The sequence below is a fragment of the Mus caroli genome, chromosome 7 (genome assembly GCF_900094665.2).
Source record: "Mus caroli chromosome 7, CAROLI_EIJ_v1.1, whole genome shotgun sequence".
NCBI lineage: Eukaryota > Metazoa > Chordata > Mammalia > Rodentia > Muridae > Mus > Mus caroli.
In genome coordinates, this window is record NC_034576.1 from 103,569,227 (window position 1) to 103,596,074 (window position 26,848).

General features: G+C 52.8%; 1 protein-coding gene across 1 annotated transcript in view; it reads right to left on the reverse strand.

The window, feature by feature from the left end:
- Arhgef17 (Rho guanine nucleotide exchange factor 17) overlaps positions 1 to 26,848 on the reverse strand; it is a 56,220-nt gene that overhangs the window by 17,696 nt on the left and 11,676 nt on the right. Inside the window, exon 2 of the mRNA XM_021167774.2 lies at positions 937 to 1,014. Within this exon, the coding sequence (XP_021023433.1) occupies positions 937 to 1,014 (78 nt within the window). The remainder of the gene's footprint in view (positions 1 to 936; positions 1,015 to 26,848) is intronic.

The following is a 26,848-nucleotide window of genomic DNA, read 5'->3' on the forward strand; positions in this document are numbered from 1 at the left end:
ATGACCTGAGGAACTTACCTCCTAAGTGTCTGTTCCCCCTCTGTCCTTCCTATGGTCTGCACCCTTACTGGAGCTCTGTGCCCTGGGATAGCTTCTTCTTCTGCCACCTATGTTTCCAGTAGTCATGCAGACTTCCCAAAGCACAGGTCCAACCTCATGCCTACCTGTCTCAAAACCCTCTGATGACTCTCCAGGAACCCAACTGTGATCCCATCCTTCTCCTGGGGTTCAAAGACCCCATGGCATGACCCTTGCTGCCTCCTGCAACATTACCCAAGAACCAGCCCCTCATACACCGCACCATGTAGCTCTCTGAATATGCGTGCCTTCTGCAGAACAGAGCCACCCCCCTGCATCTTCTCTGGGGAGCTTTCCCTGATAGAACACTGGTCAGGCACCTCCCATGCCTCTACAGCAGTGGCTTTCAATCTGTGGGTCGTGACCCCCACAAGGGTCCCATATCAGACATTCTGCATACTATACTTACATGGTGACTCACAACAGCAGCGATATTAGTTATGAAGTAGCATTAAAGTGACTTTATGGTTGGGGGTCACCACAACATGAGGGACTGTATTAAAGGTTCGCATCCCTAGAAAGGTTGAGAGCCCTGTTCTAGAGCGTCCCGTGTGCACTCAGCAGGCTCTTCTTTCCCACACCCTTGGGCTTCCTGTATCTGGACCAGGGCCTGCTCTCAGATACCTAGCATTTAATTCTAGTCACAGAAAGGGCAAAAAAGGTGCACACCTCAAAACTGGGTCCAGGACTGATGAGGGGACCTGGTAACTCTAGGGTAGAGACTCCTACTCTCCCTGGATCTTCTAGTCTCACCAACCCTGCAGGGGGTGGCCACACCCAGCCCCGGTCCATGTGAGTGATCCCACCTGTGTGCGTCCACACTTGGGGTGCTGCTCTCAGGCCTAGGCCGTGCCTTACCTGCATCAGGGTGCGCAGTGACTCCACGTACGACTGCTCTGTGTCCAGCAGGGTCATGGTCACGTGTTTCCTCATGTCCTGCGGGGACAGAAGGAGAAGGTGAGTGGTCCTTTGTTCCCCTTAGCCTCTGTCACCTTCTGCTACATTCAGGCGCACCTGAACACAGAGAGAGCCCATCTGGTCTTTTCCCAGGCCTTCCCTGCCAGCTTCCTGTCCCCCAGTTTCCCAAAGCATCCCGGACCTCCATTCTGCCAGACCCTTGCTCAGGCACTCTGCTGGGAACGCTCTCCTGAGTCTCAAACACACCCTTCCAAGTGGATCCCTGTTTTCCTACCCCAACAGGTTCTGGACAAAGGCAAAACCCAACAACAATCAACTCTCATATTTACAAAGGAAGATGCCTCCGGGCTACACCCACTCTAGAGACTTACTCTGAAAATACCAAGTTCCAGTTTGCTGCTATGAGGACATGTTTGACCTGGCTGTGTCACAGCATCCCTCAGAGCAGAGGCTGTCACTTTCTGCTTCAGAAGAAGAAACTTCAGCTCAGGGAAGTAAAGTTGGTGCTGGAAACACCAGGGCTCTGACAAGGCTGGGTCCCAGTCTCATTAAAAGGTCACAGAGCTCTCTACACCAGGCCTGGCTCCAGGCCCGGCTCCAGGCCCTTCTTCTCCTGGCCCTCTTGTCCACGTCTGTGTTCACAGTCTCTCCATTTCTTCTCTTTGTGTGTGTATGTGTGTGTGTGTGTACATAAGAGGTCAATGAGGTGTCTTCTTCTTTTGCTCTTCACATTATTTTATTTTATTATTTATTTTTTAACACAGAGTTACTCACTGAGCCTGGAGCTTCACTGTCTCAGCCTGGGCAGCCAGAGAGCTCAGAGATCTCTGTTCTCTAGCACTGGAGTCACACACACAGTGATGGGGTCACACATACACAGTGATGGGGTCACACATACACAGTGATGGGGTCTCACACACACACTGATGGGGTCATACATACACAGTGATGGGGTCATACATACACAGTGATGGGGTCATACATACACAGTGATGGGGTCACACATACACAGTGATGGGGTCACACATACACAGTGATGGGGTCATACATACACAGTGATGGGGTCACATATACACAGTGATGGGGTCACATACACACAGTGATGGGGTCACACATACACAGTGATGGGGTCACACACACAGTGATGGGGTCACACATACACAGTGATGGGGTCACATACACAGTGATGGGGTCACACATACACAGTGATGGGGTCATACATACACTGATGGGGTCATACATACACAGTGATGGGGTCATACATACACAGTGATGGGGTCACACATACACAGTGATGGGGTCACACACACAGTGATGGGGTCACACACAGTGATGGGGTCACAGTCACACACACAGTGATGGGGTCACACACACAGTGATGGGGTCACACACACAGTGATGAGGTCACACATACACAGTGATGGGGTCACACATACACAGTGATGGGGTCACACACACAGTGATGGGGTCACATATACACAGTGATGGGGTCACACACACAGTGATGGGGTCACACACAGTGATGGGGTCACAGTCACACACACAGTGATGGGGTCACACACACACTGATGGGGTCACAGACACACACTACTATGTCCAGCTTTTACAACTCTGGGAGTGTAAACACAGGCCTTCATGCTTGCCCTTCAAGCCACCTCACCAACCCTCTTTCTCTCTCTGAGGCAGGGTCTTACATAGACCAGGCTGTGGAGACTTCCCTAGTGCTAGGGGCTACAGGTACTCACTACCTCGTCTGGCATATGCACCGCTGTAGAACAAGCCAGAGCTTGGTGCACAAGCTAGGCAAGCCCTGTACTTCCCGAGCTATAGCCCAACTGAGTCTCTTGTTTTTCAGAACAGGGGAATTACTGATGCTCACATACACAGGGCCCAAGAGTCCTGTGAGGTTGCTCAGCATCAGCACCCACATCACTAGGCACTGGGGTCCCTGCCCCTGTCAAAGGTATTAGCTCTATCCTATGGGAAGACTTTGTTAGATGCAAGCTTGGGAATGTCTAAGCTTGCCCCACCCCCTCCCTGCGGCAGAGCTCACCTGCTGCCAACTCCCATGGTCCCCAACCGTATCCAGGAACCCCTCCCAGACAGCACCCATCCCACCAGCCTACATCCTGGCAAGGACTCCACTCCAGAACCCCATACAGACACTTGACTCTCTAGGCTAGCCTAGGCAAGGGTGTGGGGCCTACACACTTATCTGGGCCATGCTTGGGGCTCCAGCCATCAGGCCTGCAGATTCAACATGCTCTTTCTGTGTGGGGATTCTGGAATGGCTTATGCTTGGGTATTTCCCCAGTTCTTATCCCGACACCCCTTACTGTAGTGCCTCAGTGAGGGGACCTGCCACCGCCACTGCTCCGCCCAGGGTCCCTGTGCTGCTTAGTATTACACTCTATTAGTAATTTGTTTGTTTGTTGAAACAAGGCCTTACTCTGTGGCTCAGTACACAGCCCGGGATGCTTCCGTCTCTCGTGCAGGAGCCCCAGGCTACCATGGCTGGCTTACTTCTCACTTTGCTGGCTATGGTAAGCTTACCCCAGGTGCTGCTGCTCCTCTGACCCTGGAACTGGGGGATCAGCCTTCCCCCTCCTCCCCCGATAACTGAGGAGGCACACTCAGAAGTGACGCTCACTCTGAGCTCTATGGAGACGTGGATGTCGTCTCCTTGGGACACAGGAGGCTGGCTTACTCCACTTCTGCAAGCTCTGTGCTAGGCTGTGTTTCTCAGGCTCTACCCCAGAGACCCCCAACTAGGAGCAGGCAATTTATACTGAGGGCTTCTGGAGCCTTAAAAACTGAAAGCAGCTTTGGGTCTCCCACATCTGCTCCTGTGCTGGCCACTCCCAGAACACCCCAGCACCTCATAAGTGCGTGCAACTCATTTCAGCCTCACGCAGGTCCAAGACACAGGCGTCATCCACTGCACAGATGAGTCAAGTCAGAGAAGTGATGTGACTTGCCCAAGATCATTCGGCCAGTGACAGACAAGGCCCAGGGCCTCTTCAGACACCTCACGCAGAGCCCTAGGGTCCCAGCACCCTATTCTCCCACTACCAGGAACCTCGGGCCACAGAGCTCCCCAGCTCTGCTCTTCCTCACTGTGTGACTTTCGTGGCCCTGCTGCCATCCTCCTTCATGAAAAGGAATAAAACCCCTTTGTTCCTGGTACCACACAGGCTCCACGCTCTGCAGTGGGGTGCCCCACCACCACAGCGACCCTAGCTGTCCCTTCTAATTCCACTTCCCTGAGACTTCACTGGAGGTTTTCTGACCGACAGGACAGCCAGACTAGGCTTTGGGCCACACTGCTACTGTCCCCTGCCCACACTCACCGGGCAGCCACCCCCCAACCTGGGTCATGGTCAGAGAAGTTTCCTGAGGGGGAGGGCTGGCACTGAGCCTGTTGGCCGGGAGGCTGGGGGTAGAGGGAGCTGACGCTGCAATGCAGCCGCCTCTCCTGGCCTCCTCCCCGCTGCAAAGCACAGTGGGCTGTCATTCAGCTGTCAGGTAACACACAGAAAACAAGGCCAGCTCCTTGTCACTGTGTGGAGCACCCTCTGCACGTGTCCTGACACGGGAGCAGTGCAGGGGGGCGGGGGACAGGGGAAGCAGGAGATGGAGGGACGAAGCAGCTGTCAACCAGATCGGCAGGCCCACCTGTTCCAGGCTGGCCAGCCCTTCAGCCTGCTTCCCTCGGGATCCCCCAACCCTTCAGTAGCCACAGACAGGACCCTGGCATGGGGACCAAGGGGGCCTGTGGGAAGGTGGACATGGCAGGAACTTGGTAAGTGGAACCCAAAGACAGCATGAAGAAAGATTCACAGAGAGAGGCCATGAAGGCCAGATGCCCCACATCAAGACAAAAATGAAGCCTAGTTATCCAGCTGTGAGATAGGCCCTCTTGCCTAGACTCCTGGAGCACTGGAGACACGTACACAAAACACAGTACAGTACCCGGATTAGGCCTAGTCCCCATTGTGCCCATAGAACGGAACAGAGTCAGGGCCCAGACAAACACAAAAACAAGGCAGCATCCCTGGTCCCAGCCTCCTCCAGTTTCCAGAAAGGCCACTGGCGGCAGGGATGGGGACAGGCCCCTGGGTCCCAGTGGCAAAGTGGCGGTGCTGGCTACCCTCAGCACATACATACAGTTGGGGCCCATCAACCCTGAGGGAGGTTGTAAATCTGGCTTTCCTGGGGACCCAAGGTGTCCCAGGAACAAATCTGCTTTCACCTGACCCATTTGACAAGAGAGTACTGTCCTGGGCCTTGACCCTGCCAACCCGACTAGTGCAGCCAGAGTTGGCTGTGCCGGTTGGCCCTGGGGAGGAGGCTCATCAATCTCTCTGCCTACATCTGAGGTCAGCTCTCCTCAACCCCGGCACTGACAGGCAGGCAGGTCCTGGTTTCTGATCCAAGTTCCAGGCCCTGTTCTCCAGCATCTGCCTACGCTACCCGATCTCCTGGGTCTGCGGCATCCTAGGCCAAGACCCAAATTCCCGGCTGCCCCTCCGCCTCCCAGTACCTGGGCCTCCCCCGGCTCCTCCGCGGTGTCAGAGCCCCCGCCCCCGCCCCCGGAGGGCTCCCCGGAGGCGGCGGCCGAGCCCAGATCGCGCATGTCTTCCAGCGCGATGGTGAACTGGGCCAGGGTCTTCACCATCTGAAGCATGCGGCCGGGCTGCCGCCGGGGCGGGTACTGCGCAGAGTCGGAGGGCCCCCTCCCACCCGCGCTCCTCGGGGGCCTCAGCCCCGCCGCGGTGGTGGTGACGGCGTGAGTAGCAGCGTCAGTGAGGGCGCAGCCCGCGGTGGCGCTGCGGCCTCCTCCGCGCAGGGAGTGCGCGCGGCGTCGCAGGGGGAGAGTCCCGCCCTCTGCGCGCCGCCCCTTCTCCCGCAACAGGCTCAGTGCCGCGGGACCTCGCACCCCCGCCTCAGGACGCAAGTCACACACACTCGCGGATAAAGACGCGTCCACAGTGTATACTAGCGCGCACACACAGATCTACACCCAGGAGCCATGAATGAATAGAGCTGGTATAGAACAGGCCCGGGGGTAGGGTAGGGTCAAGTGCACGCTCACATACAGATCTCCAATTCCTGACACCCACGAGCCTGACCCACCATCTTTCACAGTAATGCGAACTTTCTTGGTCAACAACTGCAGTATGGCAGAAGCAGGCACCATTCCATGTAGGTATCAAATACGGATGGTTGAAAACCTCACTGGCCCCAGCCAGTGAGAGAGGGATTTGAGTGTGATAGAGAGCTGTCACGCAAATCACCCACATTAAGTCACCCCTATCCTTACCACCATCTCCCCCAGCTTAGTCAGTGTTCTGTACCTGGCTCCAGTCCTGTTCCCTTCCAGTGCCTCTCCCCAAGACCCTCACTGGAAAAGCCCCCCCCCCCCAATCTGCCCTCCACTAACTCTGGCTTTTGTTTAAATGTGATCCTCGATCTTCTGGCTCCTTCCATAAATGCCAGGATGAGGCTAGAATCTACTCCAGGATCCACTTAAGTAGAACTGGGGTGTGGTGAGAAACAACTTTGACACCAAATCCCACTGGGCACCAGGAAGGGGGGCCATACCCTCTGCTGCTGTGCCTTACCCCTCACTAGCTCCACCTCCTTCAACATTGTGGGTTCCCACACTCACCAAGCTTGCATCTGACTCCCTCTCTCCAACCTGTTCTCTCTGGATTTCCTGAGCAGTAGGATAATGAACCTCCATCCCACAAGCTAGGCTCACCCTCGTTCCCACTCCTACATGCTTCTTTGTTTCACCCTAGCCAACTCTCCGGGTCTAGAAAAGACACCTCTCCCTTGCCTCGGGGCCTTGACCTAAGCCGGTTCCCTCTCCTAGCAACCAATGTCTTTTCACTCAACTGTTTTACACAATGTCACCTCTTCTAGGAAGCCCTCCAAGTCTTCAGGGTAGGTGTTGTGTGCCTGTTCTGTGTTCTCCAAGATCTTCAGTTTTCTTAACCACAGACAGTCTGTAATAATGGATTGATGCCCACTTTCTCCCAGGAGAGTGCTGGCTCCCTGAAGTAAGTGTTCTTGGTAAGCCAAGGCACTGAACACACGAAAAAGACGGTTGGTCTCAATAGTTTTGCTTTTCCCCTTGGCCAGCCAGCATGGGTACATTTCTGAGCATCTTTTTAGTGTGAGGTCCCTGCATCCCTCTATCCTGCCCTGCTTTATTAGCCCGGACTCCACACCCCATTCTAAGGAACTTTAGAAAAAAATACTTGCATATTTTTAATCTACGTGTATGAGTGTGTTGCCTGCATGTATACCTGCTTGGTGTCTATGGAGACCGGAAGAGGGTGTTGGACCCTGACACCTATACCTGCCCCCACCCCGCCCAAGGTCTCATGTAGCCTAGGGTGGCATTAAACTGACTATGTAGTGGAGGAGGACACTGAACTTCTGACTCCTCTGTAAGCACCTTCCCAGTTCTGGGACTATAGGCATGCACTACCGTGCCTGTTTTGTAGCATGCCCCCGATTGGATCCAGGGTCTTGTGTATGCCACGCAGGCAATGCGCCAACTTAGTTTGCCCCTAGCACCTTTAAGTTTTGCTACCGGTACTGAAGATTGAACTTGGGGCCATCTGCAAGCCGAGCAAAGGGTGGGTGGGCTTTCTTTCTTCCTGTGATGCTGTTTGTGTGAGCCTTCCTACGCAGCTCAGGCTAGCCTCAAACTCATGACCCAGCTAGGGATGGAGCTTAGTGGCAAGGCGTTTGTCTAGCCTGTGTGAGGTTATGGGTCTGGTCCCCAGAACTTTTTTTTAAGTGCATATAACTTCTGTCTAGGCAAGATGGCGAACACCTATAATCCCAATACTTGGGAGGTGGAGGCAGAAGGCTCAGCAGTTCAAGGTCATCCTTTGCTATATATAAGTTCAAGGCCAGCCTGGGCTACAAGAGGCCCTGTCTTAGGAGCAAAACAAAACAGGTCTGGGAATATTCTTCACTGGAAGAGCTCTTGCCTGGACTCTAAGGCCCCAGGTTCAGTTCCCAGCACTGAAAACAAGCCCACAAGAAGCCACTGATTCTCCTGCCTCCTCCTGAGCACTGGCAGTACCCCTGTGCCTGGCACAAATGAATTATACTTCAACTACTCCTGGAAGGGCAGGTCAGGGGCTAGGATCCCAGGCTAGCAGGCACAGCACAGACCGGTCACAGCCAATATTGGGTAGTGCTTAATAAATTTGTGTTGTATCAGTGAAGGGACTTGCTATGTCTACTGGGTCCCCCTGGATCAGAATAACCAACCATTCGTTCAGTCTGTTGAATGAAACGAATCCAGGAGGGGGTGTGCCAGGCTCTGTTCTGGCCTCTGGATTGAGAGTCCAGCACCTCCTCGGAATGTGCTGAAAAGCAGTCACCTGTCCCCCAAAGGATCTCAAACCCTACCCAAGGTTAGAGCCAGAAAGCAGCTGACTCCACCTGCCTTTTCCCGTCCCAAAGCACTGCCTTGCCCATACTTCCTCCCCACAGCTTGCTCCTCTTCTTCCTCATCAGGGTGGGCGAGTTGGGGGAGGAGAGAAAGAATGCCTGTGTCCGGGCAGGGCAGCCAGGTCTCAGAGGTAAGCACATGCATACAGAGGCCCATGGACTGGGGCCGGTTGCTTGGTCGCTGTAGCCACCTTTGGCTATCAATGTTCCGCCTCCATTTGGCCCTCTCTCAGACTACCTGATTATTTCTTCTTAGTGGCCGAGAGGCAGTGCAGTTTGGGGTCTTGGCCAGGTGCCACCCATCTACCCATCAGCCGGACTAAATTCAGAGGAGTGATTCCACCCCTGCAGGCTCCCAGGCTTAGCAAAGGTTACCTCTGCAGCGGGGAAAGCACTCACAGGATGCTCCCGGAGAGGAGCCAGGCCTAGAACACAGCATGAATGGAGGTCAAAAGACACAGGAGTACATGGGTGCAGGGAGACAGTCCCAGGAAGCCTCCAGCCCCTTACAGGTGAGGCTTAATGCCAAAGGCCGCTTTGTTAAGGATGGCTGAGATGGTTTGAATAAATTTGGCCCCACAGACTCATACTTTTGATTGCTTGCATAAGAAGTGGCACTGTTAGGAGGTGTGGCCTTGATGGACAGAAGTGGCCTTGATGGGGGAAGTGAGTCACTGTAGGGGTGGCTTTGAGGTCTCTCCATGCTCAGGTTACATCCAGTGACGCAGTCGTTTGCTGCCTGCTGATTAAGACGTAGAACTCTCAGCTCCTTTTCCAGCACCATGTCCTGCCTGGACACTGCCATGCTTCCTACCACGATGATAATGAACTGAACCTCTGAAACTGTAAGCCAGCCCCAATTAAATGTTTTTCTTTGTAAGAGTTTATGAGTCGTAGTGTCTCTTCACAGCAATGGAAACCCTAACTAAGACAATCGCTAATTAGGTCCAAGCTCGTTGCCATAGCACTGGGGGTGCTGATGGAGCAGAGAACCAAAGGATGCCAAGGAGAGGAGCAGCGGCTCAGGGGCTGAGGCAGGGAATCATTAGAGCCCCCTTCAGGACAGGGTCAACTGGGGTGAGGCCGAGGGCATCACGTAGCCAGGACCAAGTCAAGGTATGGTTCTGTGGCTCCTCTGAGAGTCAATCCAGGGTGCAGATTTAATCACCCTCTTAGAGCTCTGAGGATGTTTGGAGTAGGGTCACAGAATTTAATTAATTTGATCATATGTGGGGTGGGTATATGTGCCCCTTCCATGGTGGAGTTCAGAAGTCAGAGGACAGCTTTTGGGAGTCAGTGTTCTTTCCGTCACCACATGGGTCCTGGGGATTGAACATGGGTCTTCAGGCTCGGCAGCAAGAGATTTTACCACCTGGGCCATATTGCCATCCCTGAGAAGAGTTTTTTTAAGTATGAAAACCTGTCTGGTTTTCCATACCACATCTGTATCCCACCTCAGACATCTTCCTTCCCCACCAAAGAGCTGTCCACACCCTCCTTGGTTAGGGGAAGGTAAGAGACAACAGTCAGGAAAGGGCTCAGCCCCACCAGACCACCGGGTACCTGGCTCTGAGACCACCCTCTGTCAGCCCCAGGGAATCCTGGTCTAGCGACCTCCACCAGGTCTGTTGACAACTTCCCCAGCCATCTCTGAGGCAATCCTGGTTTCCTGCTCGCTTGCCTCCAGACACCATTCATTCCACCTGCCCTCTGAGACCCACCAGACCTTACAGCTACTGTTGGACCACTGGAGGACCAGATGCGACAAAGGCTAGACCTAGAGTGGACTAATGAGAGTCATGGTAGCGGCTGAATAGCTGGAATGGTGAGAAATGAATATGCACGTGGATGGGTGACAGGCCACTGAGTCAGGGGCAGATGAACACACGACTGACTGCACCTAGTGGATGGGCTGCTGCTCTGATTGTCACACCATTCTCTTGACTAGTTTACTAAATACTCATTAATCACCAACCAGGTACCAGCTAAGCACTGTGCTAGGATGATGATGATGACTTTAATGTATGAGGGTTCGGTCTGCATGTACACCTGGCTGCCAGAAGAGGGCATCAGATCCTGTTATAGATGGTCATGAGCCACTTGAAGTTGCTGGGAATTGCCAGTGCTCCTAACTGCTGAGTGAACTCTTCAGTTCCTGTGCTAGGAATCTGAAGATAAGGTCTTAGACTGGGAGATGGCTGGGCATATGATTAGGTAGGTAAAAATACTGGCCATTCAAGCCCAACGACTTAAGGTCCATCGCCAGAACTCACATAAAAGCCAGATGGGACAGCATCCATCTGTAATCCCAGCACTCTTATGGTGAGACAGGAGGCAGAGACAAGGGTGATCACTGGAAGCTCTCAGGCCAACTAGCCGGAGCTCCCTCAAAAGAAAAACCAAAACCAAACAAACAAACGAACAAAAACAAAACAAAAATGAACTCCAAAACCAGTCCTCTGTCACATGCACGTTGTGCCATGTGCACACTCCACCTGCACACCAGAAGGAAAGGAAAGGAAAGGAAAGGAAAGGAAAGGAAAGGAAAGGAAAGGAAAGGAAAGGAAAGGAAAGGAGGGAGGATGTTTATGTTGGGTTTCGTTAGGAAGACAAGACCTGAAAGAAATGACCCAAGACCAGGCCACTGGGGTGTAGCCAGCTAGTCCAATGCTTGCCTCATAAGCATGACGCTTGGGGTTCGATCCTCAGGATTGCATATACGTGGCATGGGAGCACATGCCTGTAGTCTCAGCACTGGGGAGGCAGGAGGATGAGAATTCAAGGTCATTTTTGATAACCAGGGAAGCCCCGTATCAAAAAGAGCAAAGACAGCTCCTAAGAGACACAGGTCTGGAAAGCAGGTGTCATCAGGCTTCATGGGAAGGGTCTGCAGACCTGCCCAGCTGTCTCTGTCAAAAGATCTCTGGACCCCCGAGCTGCCCACACTGGACCACGGGGAGCCTGGAGGATCTCTCTCCATGACAAATGCTGTTTGCATGGGTCTTGGGACCAAGATTCATCTTGCTTGCTCCTTAACCACCAACCTACATACACCAGAGCTCTGTTTCTTGTAACTCTCCCATTTTATAAACCAGGAAAGCTTTGAGAGGCCAAGGCCGTCCTGCTGGTAAGGTAGGACCCAGCTGGCTGTCTTCAAGCCTGCAAGCTTCCTGCACTTCCGAGACACACTGGCTGCCTAAGTCACCTTTCTCTGGTCTCTTCTTTCTGAGTCAATGATATAAACAGGTTCCCTTGAGTCAGGAACATTCTGGAAGATGAACACAATGCTGCCACGGGCCATGCCAGGATCAAGGACTACAGTGCCTGACAACCCAGATGTGCTGTCTGGCTCTCCCACCCCACCCATATCCATGAAAGTGGAGTTGGTACTACACAGTCGCAGCCTATAGGCCATCTACTTCCCAATGGCTGCTGCCACCTCTGATGCTCTGTCATCAAGGAGACAAAAGTTACAAAAGGATTCTTGGTATGGAGCCCAAGATGGCTGGCTATGGAGCTGTGTATTTCAGGTTCAAATCCTCGCTACGCTACTTAGTATGTGGATTGGGGAAGACACTTCATTTCCTGGGGGCCCCCGCTTCCTACCACCCTTTCCATTACCCATCCACTCCCCTTGGTTCCCTAGATCACTTCCTGCCCTCAGTAGACCCTCCTTTCTGGAAGGAGAGGCCTCTTAAGGTTTCTCAGTTCCCAGGCCTCACAGGCAGCTGGAAGGGAAATGTCCAAGCCACTGAGATCTCTGGGGACTGGCTGCCCCGGGTGGGGCTGTCACTGGAGGATGAGCTCTGGGGCTTGGAGGGAGAGCTCGGGGCCTAAGGAGCTAAAGCGCCTTCCTGCTTCAGAGGCAGAGTGCCGTGTGGCCCCTTAGTTATCTGTAGCCACGACTGCACAGCAATCCATGGTAATGAACCATGGGGTTCTAGGCAGAGGTTAAAAACTGAAGGGTCTTTCAATAATGATCAAAACCAGCTACGTTCAAAATAATCCCAAACAGAAAACAGCAACACACCCTCGCTTTCAAGGCATTTGCCATGTGTTCCACATGGACTGAGTCCTTTCCATTACTGCCTCCTGTCCTCACAGTCACCCCGGGGTGATGTGTCAGATGATATCTGTCAAAGCGCGTGTTCACAACATTGTCCATCTGGTAGGCTCTTCCTCCAACATGGTGCAAACACTCTTGCACACAGCATGAGGCCCATGGCCCATGGTCCCTCCTCTCCAGACTGGATGGACCTTTGTTACTTACTCTCTTGGACACAGATCACTAGCAGAAGTGAAGTCACAGGACACTGAAAACTTGCTCTTCTGGCTTGTTCCAGTGATGCCAGGGATTGAACCCAGGGCCACGCAAGCACTCCTCCATTATGGTGTTCTTTTGTTTGTTTTTATTTAATTTATTTAAACAGTTTTAGATTTCGTGTGTGTGTGCGCGCGCGCACGCGCTCTCACACGCATGTGCCTGCATGCATGTTTGTGCACCGCATGCATGCTTGGTGCTCTCGGGTGCCAGAAGAGGGTGCAGGATCCCCTGAAACTAGAGTTGTGGATGGTTGTGAGCTACTGTGTAGGCGCTGGAACCCATATCCAGGTCCTCTGCAAGAGCAACGAGTGCTAAACTGCCGGGCCAGACCTCTAGCCCCTGCTCATTTATTTTTTGAGAGATGGTCTCACTATGTAGCCCTGGCTAGGCTGTAATTTACAAAAACCCTCTTGCCTCTGTTTACCAAGTGCTAGGACTAAAAGCATGAGTCACCACACCTGGCTTCCTCTAGAGATTTCTAACTTTGATAAGGGGTCTCACTAAGCTGGCCAGTTTACCCTTGAACTAGCTGTGGCAGGTCCTGAACTTTTCCTACTCAGCTTCCCAGTACCTGGGACTACCTTGCGCCACGAAGCCTGGCAGCCTGCATATCCATAAAGCCCGGCCTACATGTTGGGAGGGAGCCCGGGCCACATGCCATGTATAGGTGTTCCAACTAACGGCTTAGACGTGGCCCGAGCCAAACATCAATATTCACTGCTAAGTCTGAGAGGAACAAGTCCAGCCCAGGCACCACCTGACTGCCATGAAACTCACAGTGAAAAGGAGACAGAGGCCCAGAGAGGCAGACAGGGTGCCAGGGCCCCGCAGACAGGAAGAGGCGGCGCTTGAACCTAGAGCTCTTGCTATCCTGGCAGAGAAATGAAGCCAGGCTGATTTCTGCATGAACCCACATTTCATCTGTTGGCCCAGAGGGGTCAGACTGAGACCCCAGCAGGGGCAGTAGTAAAAAACCAGAAATCTATTGGCTGTGAAAGAAGCAAGAGGTAGCCTTCGCTCTCCTGGCTGGATTCCAGGCTGTCTTCTGATGGCTAAACCCGGCTGGCCCATCTCTCAGCCTAGAAGAAAATCCCTGACCACAACACGCCTGGCCCATCCCAGACCCAGGGTATAGCATACACTGCGAGGTCCTCGATGGGGACCTGAGGTACAATTTCTCTCCACAGCCCTATGTAGGCCTCACGCTGTTCCTGAGTGCCCTGTGATAACTCCCCAGTCCGTTCTTCTTCAACATGCTACAGATCTATACGTTGCCAAGACAGAAACAGAATCCAGGAGCACCTCTCTGACCTCCCAGGAGCACCGTGGTCTAGGAAAGACCCCAGTTCCTACAGGATGTGTACTGAGAACATCAGTGGGGTGACCTAGGCTAAGATCTAACCCCAAGCAAATGGCGTATCAGCAGTTGAAAGACTTCACTAAGTTGCAGGGCACATAAATAAGAAGTCAGGCCAAACCTGGGGCACCCTGAATTAGGAAGTGGGGCTGGCAGCTGTATTCGTTTCCCTGGATGGCTAAGACATAGATGGAAACAGAAGGGAGGTCTCAATGTCTGCCTGCCCCAGGACTACAAGAATAATCTAAACAGGAATGAGTATAAACTAGACATACACTGGGTACATAACATGTACCTATTGGCTGGCCTTCCTGCTCTGTGACTTAGTTTCCCCTTCTGTAAACAGATGAAGGAGGTGGGAAAGTTCAAGAGGGTTCTAAATTCCCCACTAGGTTCCCAGAGGGTGACTGAGGTCATTCTGGGAGAAAGGCATGGCTGATGAAGCCCAAGTGAGGAAGCTGGGGCTCTAGGACTGCACTTCCACCAAGCACTGCTAGGTGGCAGCAGAGGCCTGCAGGACTAGGATTGTAGGGCATGTGGTTTGAATTTAACTGCATGATTTTTTTTTTAAATGTGTTTTTTTTTCTTTTCATTTTTTCTTTCACTCCACCCCCTTCAGTTTCAAGAGGATACAGCTGAATCTTCTAGGTTTCGAAAGAAAAGTTCCTTATCCCAGATAATAGAAGTAGGAGATGGGGGCTGGAGGGTAAGTCGGACCTCAGCAGCTGCCAAAAGCATCGGTTGAGCCAGTCCACTCTGAACTCAATCTCTGTGCCCACTTCTTCCCCGTAGCCACCATTTTACAGGACAGGAGCCAGGCATAACTGAGTGTGAGACCTTGGAGGAGAATGCTAACAAATCTGTATTCTAAGTTTGTATTTTAGGGGCTCCTAGGATATACCTGCCAGTCCTGCACACAGGACTGTGCCCTGCCTTGGCTTGGAACCCCAGGATGTGTTGACTTCCAGGAGACTTCCCCTTACAGCTCTAAAAATTCATTCAAATATCCAAACCATGTTCAGAATGCTACCCAGGCCGGCCTGGGCCCCACATGGTTTGAACTTCAACTCCTACCTTCATGTAGCTGAATATACCTTTTCCTCAGTGTCTATTTCCCTACCTGGTACATGCCAGAACTACAGCTCAGTGGCTGCTCTACAAAGAATGGCTCCCTCCCATCTCACCCATCTTGGTAGTACGGAGGGAGGCTGGGGTGAAGGGTCGTGGGAACGGGAGTTTCTAGGCTTTGATTCCAGCCCCTCCAATTCCCTCCTTCCTTCAGACCAGGCACATGGGAGGGGGGCTCCATTTGTACACTGTTGATAGAGATGGGGTGTCTTGCCTGTAGGGCGGAAGATGATTCATTGGGCCTTGAGCCAGGCACCCTGGGAAAGGCCAAGCCAGCCCCAGGCCAGTGCCCCAGGGAATAAAGGACAGGGCCTGACTGGGCTGTGTATAAATCCTAGGGACTCTCAAAGCCCCAGTCAAAAGACGCCATCTTCCCCACTTAGACAATGCCAGAAACCCTTCTGCTCAGGCCACCAAAGGCCCAGGGAAATGAGGTGGCCGAGTCCACCAGTCTTTCCCTCCTCAGCACGGGGTCCATCCCCACATGCTCCTTGCCCTTGGCTGGATCAAGTCCCATTTAATCTATGCTCTGCTTTTTCCACGGAGCTTTAAATCTCCCTCACCAACCTCACCTCAGGCCAGGGCAGGCGCCAACTGCCCCACCAACTGCCCCGTTGTGACTCCCAAATCAGTCCATCCTTTTTATTATGCTACAGACCTATGAGGACGCTACGTAGGGCACCAGGGGGCAGTAACAAGATCTGGGAGCTCCAGGATAGAGGAGGCACCACTAAGGCCTAGAGCCCAGTTTCCCCAGGGCATACAGTCAGCACACAGGTGTGAATAGAGACAAAGACAGCAAGTGTCCGCAGGATGAATAGGCACAGCGAGGAGGCCACGGGTGTCTATGATCAACCTCTTAAAATGAAAGGGCAGTAGGACCCGACCCCACCACCAACACCCTTCTCTCTCTTTGTTTTGTGATTTGGGTTTTTTGGAGACAGGGTTTCTCTGTGTAGCCCTGTCCTATCCTGGAACTCACTTTCTAGACCAGTTCCCACAGAGTTCTGCTTGCCTCTGCCTTCCAAGTGTCAGGATTAAAGGTGTGCGCTGCCACCACTCAGCGGGGGCCATTCCTTTCTCCTAAGACTCCATATCCAAGACTCAGCGCATGTCGTGACTTGCTGGGTTCTCAAGACTAGGCAGTGGGCTGGACCCGAATCCTCCCGCAGCCACTGACCACTAAGTGGCTGGGACTTTGGATAAATCACTTAACTTTACAAAGCCCAAGGACAGGAAGACAGCAAAGATCTAAAAATAGCAGGTCTATCTGTGGAGGGATTCCATTCTCTGCTGACTAAGCACCTCCCAGGTGTTGGCTTTAACCTCAAAATAATCTCGTGGGTGGGCCCTATTATTACCTTGTGTCACTGGCGACCCAAGCAAGATCTTTCAAGCAGACAGGACTCCACCCCAGGGGACCCTGGGTAGAAAAGTTGGGACAGTTTACATCTGTCTAGAGTGCCAGGAGGAGGGCTTCTTTCAGCCAGGGGTTAGCCTGAGAGTGTCAGCCTGGGCTCTCCGCACATGGACTCTACCTACACAGCTCGCTTCAACTCCAGCTACAGGGAGGGAGGGCTCCTGAGTCATGGACCCTTAGGAAGACCTCTGAAAAGTTACAGAGAAGGAGTCCGCTGTGTTATCAAATGAAAGCATAGGGCACTCCTATCGACAAACTGTATTGCCTCAATGTCATCTAAAAATAAAGAGAGAGAAAGAGATAAAGACAGAGAGAGAAAAGGGACACACCTGGAAGAAGCCACCAGAATGTCAACGGTAGGCGGGGCCTAGGGCATGGGGACAGGACAGAATAATACCCGGCCAGGGACACTCTTCATGGGTGACTGACTCAGAAGACCAACCTGTACCTTGATTTTCTCATCTATAATGCCGGGAGTAGAAAGCACTTATTTCGCACAGTACCAGGAGTCAAGACGCCACTCAACAAATACTGGCTGTTATAAATAAGGCTGAATCGTTACATCAGGAAGAAGGCTCTAAGAGACTCTTGGAAGGCAAGTGTCTAAGAACGACCAGTTCAGCCTCCTCCAAAATAGGCCCTGGCAGTCCTTGCTTGCACATCCCACAGAACTGAAGAGCCCAGTCACTCCCTCCACTGGTACTCTGGGAACAGCTTACCCTACGGAGGAAGGGCCAACATGTGCTGGACCCTCTAATCTCTGGGTACCAGCTCAGACTACCAAGGCCAATAGAATGGCTGGGATGTTGGGAGGATCTATCCCCACCTACCATTCCAAAATGTTTTGGTCTAGGGTTTTTCTATGGGGGTGATTCTCCAAGTAATAGAGGCTTTCTCTGTGGCTCTCAAGGCCCCTGCCTAGATGGTCACCTCTGTTCATCCCACTCTGTGCCTCAACAACCATTTGCTAGCAATCCTACCAGCCTTTTCCATTTTCTTGTTTGGAAAACAAATGAGAAACCAGCTGGGCCTGACCTCCTCCCCAGCCTTCTCCTGACTCCCTAGTCCCTAGGGGTGGGAGGCCCTTCTGCCTCCTCCCTGGACAAGGGCCTTGTGGAAAACCCCAGAGGAGAGGCCTTGTGAGCTGGTTGTTGCCATGGCAATGGCAGCCCTGGAATTTGACCACTGGGGCCCTGGAGTGGGGGTGGGGAGTTGGTATAGGCAATGCTGGGGGCAGGGAGGAAGGTCCAGAAGCCCAGAAGCAGGAGATGGCAATCCAAGGCCCCTCCATGGCCTCAGTATCCCCATTATAAAGGGAGTGAGGAATGACTCCCAGGATCTCTCTTCTCTGTTCTAACTGATGGATGGGGGAGACAGCCAGGGAGAGGCCAACTGTGCCCTTTGATAGATAACTAGGACTCCAAGGGACAAGGACTCACTAGAAATCAAAAGCCAAGTCCACAGCAGTGGCGGAGTTAGTTAGCTTCTGAGATGTGACCTCTCCACACTCTGGCATCTCTGTGTCTCTGGAGAGGATGAGGGTGCCTGCTCAGGGTGGTGACGGCTGGACTAAGAGCTCTCCTGAGACAGAGTATAATGTGTCTGCTCATGGTAACCCTTGCCATTCCTGGATCTGGAGGGCGGGCAAAGGGCCTGCCCCTCCCGGCTTGCTGTGCCAGGCTGCAGTGGGTATTTTTAAACAGGCGCCCGCCCCTTGGCCTTCCCACCTGCCCACTCCAGGAACACAATGAGCTCGGCTGCCAGCCTTCCGTGTACTTCCGACAAGTTCCAGCAATGCACCCTCTGCATCCCATCTTCTCCCTCCCCATCAGCCCAGCAGTCAGGATGCTATCCAGGGTCCCCTCCAGCTACAATGCTGGAGGCTCAGAGAGGTGGTGGAACTTCTGCAGAGTCACACAGCACAGAGAATTTGGAATGCTGTAACGCCAACTTGTGCCCTCACTTCCAAATGCCACCGAATTCTTCTGGTGTCACTCCAGCTCCTTCATCCTTTCTGTCCCTGACCCTCAAAAGTCACAGCCTCACTCCCCCACAGGCCTTCACAGCCCCTTTCAAGAAGATAACACAACTATGACTCCTCAGCTCAAAATACCAGCCACAGGAGGAAGCAAACAGAGTTGGTGTCGCATCTCCCACGGCACAGCAGGACAAACTCCATGTGGATCCAACACTGAGATGTAAAACAAAAACCAGAAGGCAGCAGAGGGGTGGCAGACTTTCTAACCAGGGCTCCAAGGCCAACAGTCAGAAAACAATGGCTTGATAAATTAGACCACATTTAAAAACAACAACAAAAAAAACCTCTCTGGGCCAGCAAGATGGCCTGGTTACGGCAAAAGCCTGCTGATCCCCAGAACCCACTCAAAGAAGACAAAAGGAAACCAATGCTACAAAATCCCTCTGACCTCCACACGCACATCGACAAAAACTAAAAACAAGGCCTTCTACAGAACAAAAATATACCCCATACAAATACAAAAACCAGGTGAGAAATCAGGGATAGACACTTGCAAATCATAACTCAGTCAAAGAACGAAATCCTCCTTCCCAGAGGTTAAACGCTTCCTAGAAATGGCTACACTGGGCACCAACAATCAACCGAGAGAGACACACGGGCAGGGGAAAAGTATGAGACAAATGTGAGTTAGGACAGAGTGACGGTGGCGGCACGGGCACCTATGACGTCATGGGTACCTACTGGACTGGTAATTGTCCAAAAGTCAGATTTGTGAGGCCATGCCTTCACATCGCTAGAGGTACAAGCATGTAGAAACATCAAAATGCAAGTCACAAACACACGATGTCTTAGCAATCTCATGCCCCAAGGGACTCCACTCCCACCATGAAATCATGCAGTATAGCTCCTGTGCTGAAGTGTTGTTTAAACAGCAAAAGACCTGAAAATACTCTGTGGTTTTAATATTACTATTATTATTACTGTGTTGTTGTTTCACACTCTGTGTGTGTGTGTTGTGTATATGCTTGCTCAGAGGGTAACTTGCAGTTCTCAACTACCACGTGCCTCCTGGAGACTGAACTGAGGTCACTAGACTTGTCAGCAAGAGCCTTTACCCACTGAGGTCAGCCTTATTTATTAGCTTTTGCTTTTGTTTTTGTTTTGGGACAGTGTTTTATGATGTAGCCCAGGCTGGCCTCAACTTTTAAGACGATGCTGGTGCCTCAGCCTCCTGAGCGCAGGAATCGCAGGTACAACGCACCACATGCAGCTACATGTCCCACCGTAAAGACACTATGCAGTACAAAAAGAATATGGAAGGCTGCTGTGAGTGGCCTCTTCCTTTCTCCCCCTGGGCAGGGACTGCTGGGTCTGCTTGGTTAGATCCAGTCCAAAGGATCTCTGTCCTGGCTCAGACCACTTCCTGGTATCCCTGGCACTGAACTGTGCCTCTCATCTATACACAGAACCAGGTCCCGAGGTGGCTGCCACCTAGCACCGATGTGATCCAGGCCAGTTCTCTGAGTCCCAAGAGCACAGCCTCTGTCTTTGGTGACTCCAACACATCCAGTCTCTCAGGTGACAACTCTCCAGGAAGCCCAACTGCTCACTCGGCAGACCAAGGCCTGGCTTTGCCCCTTCCTCAGAGGCAGGTAGAACACTTCTTTAGGCCAAAGGGCCATCCTCATCTATTTGAGGGCTGAGCTTCCCTGGCTGGTGCTTGGAAATGAGTCCTCATTCTGCACGAAGGCTTTGGAGTTGGAATTTACAGGGTCACGCTGGCAATTACACCCACGTCTGGGTCTGGGGTCTGCAGAGCAAGGAGCGTAGGCCAGCTATCCTGCTAGGAATGGGTAGCTACACTGGGGCATGGGGATGTCTACCAGTGAGAATTAGGCACAGTACCAAGGCCACATCCCTGCTCTGTACCCGATCTGAGCCCTTTTCCTAGGAACAGTTGCATCAGGGACTTCAAAGCTTTCCACCAGGAACTCAAACAAACGGCTCTAAGCCACTGTCACTACCTCATCTCAAAGCACCCCCCTAGCCACCCCTGTGGTCCTTCCTCAGGCAGGGCAGGTCACCACTCTCCATCTCTTCCAACTTGCCTTATGGCTCACCACTGATCTCCAGACCAGCCACCAGACGTGATCACATTTAGCTCTCAGAGCAACCCTGTAATAGGTGCCGTCATTATCCACATTTTATATGTACCTACGCCATGTGTTGAACCACAGTGAGGTTAAGCGCTCATGGTCACACAGTGAAGATGAACAGGATTTGAAAAAGAAGGAAGCTGTGTGCCTCCAGCACTTTCTTTTTTTCAGACAGGGTCTCTAAAGCCCAGACTGGCCTCGAACTTCCCATTATTGGCTAAAATGACCTTGAATTTCTGATCCTTTGGTTTCCACCTTCAGAGTCCTGGGATTACAAGAACAAGTCACTACACCCAGTGCCATCCAGTGTTCTTAGAGAAGTGGGGCTCTGGTTGTGCAGGAGCCAGGTAGGCTGGTATGCACCACGGCACAGCCATGCCCTGAAGGGCCACATGCTTGCCAGCCCCAGGCTTGTTCCTAGAAACCTTCATTGATACACTCAACTCTGACAAAGTCCTTCCAGATTCTCACCTAAATCACCTCAGAGAGAGAAGCCAAGATTCCTACGGCTTCTAAAGAATGTGTCACTCACTGCTCACCCCGACCTGTAGTACTAAGGCAGCTGCCTGCTCTGAAAGTGTGGCCTGCTACCAACTCCTGCCTCCTGCAAAGTCCTTCGTTGCAGGTGGCAGTAGAAGGCAGGTAGACTTTTATCACTCACACAGGCTGTCCTCCGGACCAAGATAGCTCAGGCTAGCTCTAGAGGGCCTGAGCAGGGGGTGTTACCAAGGATAAGTGAAGCAGTCTGTCAGGCTCCTCTGGAGACCTAGTCCCACAGCACCTGGCTGGCTGAACCCGAGTTCAAGTCTGCTTTGCTCTCTATACCCTAATCAGGGATTTCCTCTGCCCTAACAAGCATCCCCCGCCCCCATGGAGCCTAAGGCAGTTCTGGGGCACTGTATGGGGAGGGGTGGTCCAGGCAGTAAGACACCCCACACACACAACTAAGTGGCTGGCCTGTCTCACAGTCCTGTGCCAGGACTCCAATAGAGAAAGGGTTTTATTCTTTTTGAAAGCTAAGGGATATTGGCCTGAGATCAAGTCCAGCTATGTAGGCCTGGCTGTTGAGTCTCTGAGGGACTACAGAAGTCCTCTCCAGAGCAGGGAACTTTCACAGCACCCAAAAACACCAGGGTTGCTCCACCCCAGATCTCTGCCTTCACAGTTCTTTCTCCTCTGAGGGTCCTGGGTACCCCTGACTTCATCTGCCTTGGTCTCCTGAGTCACAGTTCTCAGGTTCCTTGGGGCTGGAGTCCCTTCTTTGCACTGTAGCCACAGGCTAACCCAGTGGACAGCGGCTAAACTGGGTTTTAATGGCTACCTAGGTTCCCTAGGTTCACCTAAAGCTGATCCCAGACTCAATTACCAGGACTGATTAGAAAAGTTAGGAGTAAGCCAGACATGGGGGCAGAGACAAGCAGATCTCTGTGCATTTGAGGCTAGCCTGGTCTAGAGAGTTCCAGGACAGCCAGGCCTACATAGTGAGATCTCATGTCAAAAACAGGAGAAAAGGAGAAGTTAGGAGTGGTAGCGCAGTCGGCTGTGAGACAGCCCACCAATCACGACGAGGATGCTGGACTCCTCATGGGAATGAAGTCCTCTTCCCACTGTCCTGGTTCTGGAGTCTACTGCCCCGCCCAGCGCCCTGTCAACTATCCAGAGGCTTCTGTATAGGGACAAATTATTCTGTAGCTATCCCCTAGCAGGATAAGGCCTGCTTGTGTCACTTGCTCACACGACATCTGGTCACTCTTACCGACTCCACTATTGCTGTCAGAGGATGGTCTGAGAAGAATCAAGCTGGGTCCTCCCTTCTGACGCTAGCACAGGTTGAGGGTCTGGGAACCTGCTGGGGACCTAAAAGAAGTGGGTATGATGTGTGCATGATGCCTGTGTGCTGTCTATCTCTGCCTTTATTTGTGTTGGATGGGCGAGGGGAATCTGCTGTCAAGTCAGCCCTCGGTGAGGGAATGGTTTTGGTACGTGCTTGTGGTTTCTGCTGGGACTCTTCTCTTCATGCCCAGCTCTAGCACAGATTTGGTACCCAGATCCTAGGCCTGGCCATGCAGAAGGTAGAAGAGCCTGATGACTGAGAGGAGGGAAGCACATGGTTGCCTGGACCCAGGAATTAAACTTGAGAGACAGGACTCAGGGCTGGGGGCCCAGAAGAAGCCAAGGCAGGAGGCCTGGATGGGGGAGTCAGCCTGAGTCTCTCTGGGCTCTTTATCCAAATATGGAAGGTTTTTTTGGTCTCCATTTGAGTCACCCCGGCCATGGCCCAAGAGATCTGCTTTCCAGATACTGCAGGCAGGACTGCGCCAGCCCTGCTGGGCCTAGCAGTTCCCCTTCCTGACCATCTCAGCACCTTCCCAAACTGCAGAGCCAGAGCTGTCCACCAGCAGGGAGCTCCACACCGCTCACCTCTGCTCCAGCATCAACAGAAGAGTCCCTGGGCTCAATGAATACAGGAAACACACATTCCCTCTGCAGCTGTAACCAGCCGGTCAGTGCAAGGCTCACTACTATTTACCAACTGCTGTGTGCTAGTTCCTGGAGCTGGGACCACGGGCTGTGAATCCAGTGGACGCATCTTGACACGTCCTGAGCTCACTGTAGCAATGGCAGTTCTGAAAGCCCGGATCCCATTGAACACCTGGAGGTGCTAGAGCTGTGGGGCCAAGAGTGTGAACTCCTTCTTAGCCACTCAGCTGTCCCAACCTGCAGGCTCCGCACAGTGTCATGCTCAGGCTCATCAGGGCAGAGTGGCAGTCCCTACTCCCCACAGCTCCTCTGTGAGGACTCAGTGAGTACAGATAAAGTGCTCAGAGCAAGCTGAGGTTGGAGCACCGCGGTTGGAGCACTTCCTTAGCATGCAGGAGACCCGCTAGATCTCCTGAATATAAAATTGAGCATAAAATTAATAAAAAACAAACAAAAAACCAGAAGTGCCCAGACCTGTGTCTGGTGAAACTCTTGACAAGCTTTTCTGCTGTGACAATTCACACCCTGACCTGAGCCCAGAGAGTTACTGTGGACCTGAAGAAACTCACACCCCAGCCTTGAAGTAAGGTCAACCTAGGTTATAAATCCCACCACTCACGGTCTCTGAGACCTGAGCCAGGCCTCTTACCGCCTCTAGCCTCAGGGTCTGATTTCCACCATGTCCCTATGGCCCTTGTGCCAGCTTCCACTTCTTGGTCTCCCCAAAGAGCAAATCCAAGGCTGGCATAAGTATAGAGGGCTTCAGGGAAGTTTGGAGCAGGGCTTTGCTGGCTTCCTCGTGTCTCGCTACGTGGATTTAATAAATAAGTTTACAGTGCAGTTCCACTGTGTGCCAAGAAGGACAGTTTGGCACGGGCAGCCACTTGCCAGAGCTAACTGGGGGATCCAGGGGTTCACACTCGTATCTTCATACCCCAGAGTGTTCCAAGTGTGCCCAGCTAGGGCCATAGAAGCATCCTAGATCAGGGGAAGCTGAGGGGCACAGTCCTGATCAGGATTCTCAGAGGCCTTTCCCCATCCAGGGGTGGGGACTCAACCAAACACAACACAAGACTCAGGACTCAGAGCAGGTACAGCATGAGAGGTTGTGGGGGTGTGGGGGCAGAAACCCCAAAAGCAAGAAGGCCTATGTGTATGTGAGTGAGGAGAAAGCAGATGTCTGTGAGGCCACAAGAGGCCCAGGCCCCGGTGATGATGGAGGCAGGGCAAGAAGGTAGCTGGGAATTACTCTGGTCTGCAGCCACCGCCGCCTCCTCCTCCTCTTCCTCCTCATCTCCTTCTCCTCCTCCTCCTCCTCCTGCTCCTCCAGCTTTGGGGCCAGGCCCCAGACTATTTTTAGCTAGGGCTGAATTTAGCCATTCCCTCGGAAATTCCGCACCCGCCCCAGGCAACGCCCCCACTGGCCTTGGGAGAGGCCTGGAAGTGACTGGTGCAGGCCAGAGCTGAGAAGAGGGCCCTGTGAGCAGCAAGGAGCTTGCAGGGGTCTCACAGGCATCTGATGGGGAAACAGGCTCACGTCAATCACCAAGCTGAATCTTTCTACTCCCTTTCGTCTCTGCCCAGCTTTCTCTCAAGGCCTCCTCAGGCCCACAGTTCAGCACTGCTGTAGTCGAGGGACAAATATCAGAAGGGTTCTTAGCTCTGACCCTAGGTCCCACTGTGGATAGTGTTACCAGGCTGCCTACTAACCACCATAGTACTTACTCCACCCCACCTCTTGAGAGCCTGAATATTCAAGAACCATAGCTGGGATCCCCACTTCACAGGTGGGAAGTCTGAGGCAGGCTGACTTGGCCTGAGTCAAAATCAACATGGTAAGTCTGCGTGCTCTCCAACCATGCTCCTTTCATCGGGCCTCTTCCAAAAGAGCGGACTGGGGGTGTAGCCTAGCTGTTCCCTAGGAACCCCTGTGAGTGGCAGGGTACCTCCACCCAGCAGGGAGCCTGAAGTTGGACAAGGAGTAGTAAACTGGACTCGGAGTCAGGGTTCAGGGTCCTTTACCCCTCCAGAGAGAAGTTGTGCCTGGTAAAGGGGGCATGGCTCACCCTTCACCCTGCCCCACTCCCTCATCCCAGCTTGTGAGCCCAGATTCAACTCCATCTGGACCTCCAAATTCTCTCTACACAGCCTTCTTTGACACATCCCGCACCCCTGGGCTCACACTTGTCCCCACCGCCACTTCCTCCAATCTGAACCTCACAGGGCACCATCACCATACAAAGCTGCAGTGCCCCTTCAGTTCCTCATCCTGCATGGCTCCCCCTGCCTAGGGGTGAGACTCAGCACCCAAGGCCTTCATGCTGGCCTCAGCACGTACAGCTTCCCTCCATGTGCTGGTCACACGAGACCTCTGTTCTCCACCGGCCTCTGACACATACAATGGCTTTCTTTTGCTGCCCTGGCTTTGATCAATTCCCCCAAATGCCAGTGGACCCCATCACTTCCCCTCCTTTTGGAACTCTTGGTGACTGCCCCCCACCCCTGCTGGCAATCCTCAGGCAGCGCTGGGGCAGTGCTGGGGCAGTGGCAGGAGCCGTGGGAGGACTCACTATCATAGGGTATCAAGACTTTCACCTTCTTAATGAAGCAGGGGCCGGGAGTGGGGAGAAGGCAAAGGTGATGTCTGGAGTCCAGATGGGTGACTCTGGCACCCAAGGCCCTACCTCTCTTCCTCTCCCTTCTGACCTCCTGGTTTGTCAAGGCGTTGGCATCTGAACACGCCCGTCCAGGGGGACAGCCATGTACGAGAACAAAAACCAGCAGCCAAGAAAGACGGAGTCCACAGGACTTTTCCTGGGGTGGGGGAGGGTCCTTCTCATCTTCCCTTCCCTTCCACATCTGTTCCTTAACCTCCAGTGCCCCGTCCTGGGAAAGAACTGAATGTTTGTCCAGGGGTGGGGGAATGGGGTCTCGGCCGTCCCAGGAGGCCCAGCTCTGGGGCTGGCTGGCAGCCAGGAGCATGGCCTCCATCTCTCCTGCTCCACACTGCAGCAAAGAGCAGGGCCTGTCACCCCCTGGGAACCAATAAACAGGAAACTGACACCAACCTTGCACTTGCTCCCTTGCATTGGTCCTCCAGCCTTACCACTGGCTCCAGACCTGCCTGCCTCGCCCTCCCTCCAGAATTCCAAGACAAAGGACATCAATCTCAAATCAACCAACACAATCAAGTTAAGAGGTCAGGGTTCTTGGGGGGATGGTGGTGGTCAGAACGCTTCATGACATAACTAAAGGGCTACTACCCTCTGAGAGTGACAACTCAAGAGTACACACCAAGCGGCCACATTTCTGAGAGCGATCTAGCCTCGGAGTCCTAGGGAGAAGGTTTTATGAACTTTATCATTTTGTCCTCATAATTCCTCAGAAACTCCATCTTATAGAGCAGGAAGCCGAGGCTCACAGCTGAGGTCCAATGTTAAATATTAACATATTAACATTGTTAAAAATCACCCAGTGAGGAGCAAGGCAGAGATGGCCACCAGGCACTCGGACTCTGGGACCAGAAAAG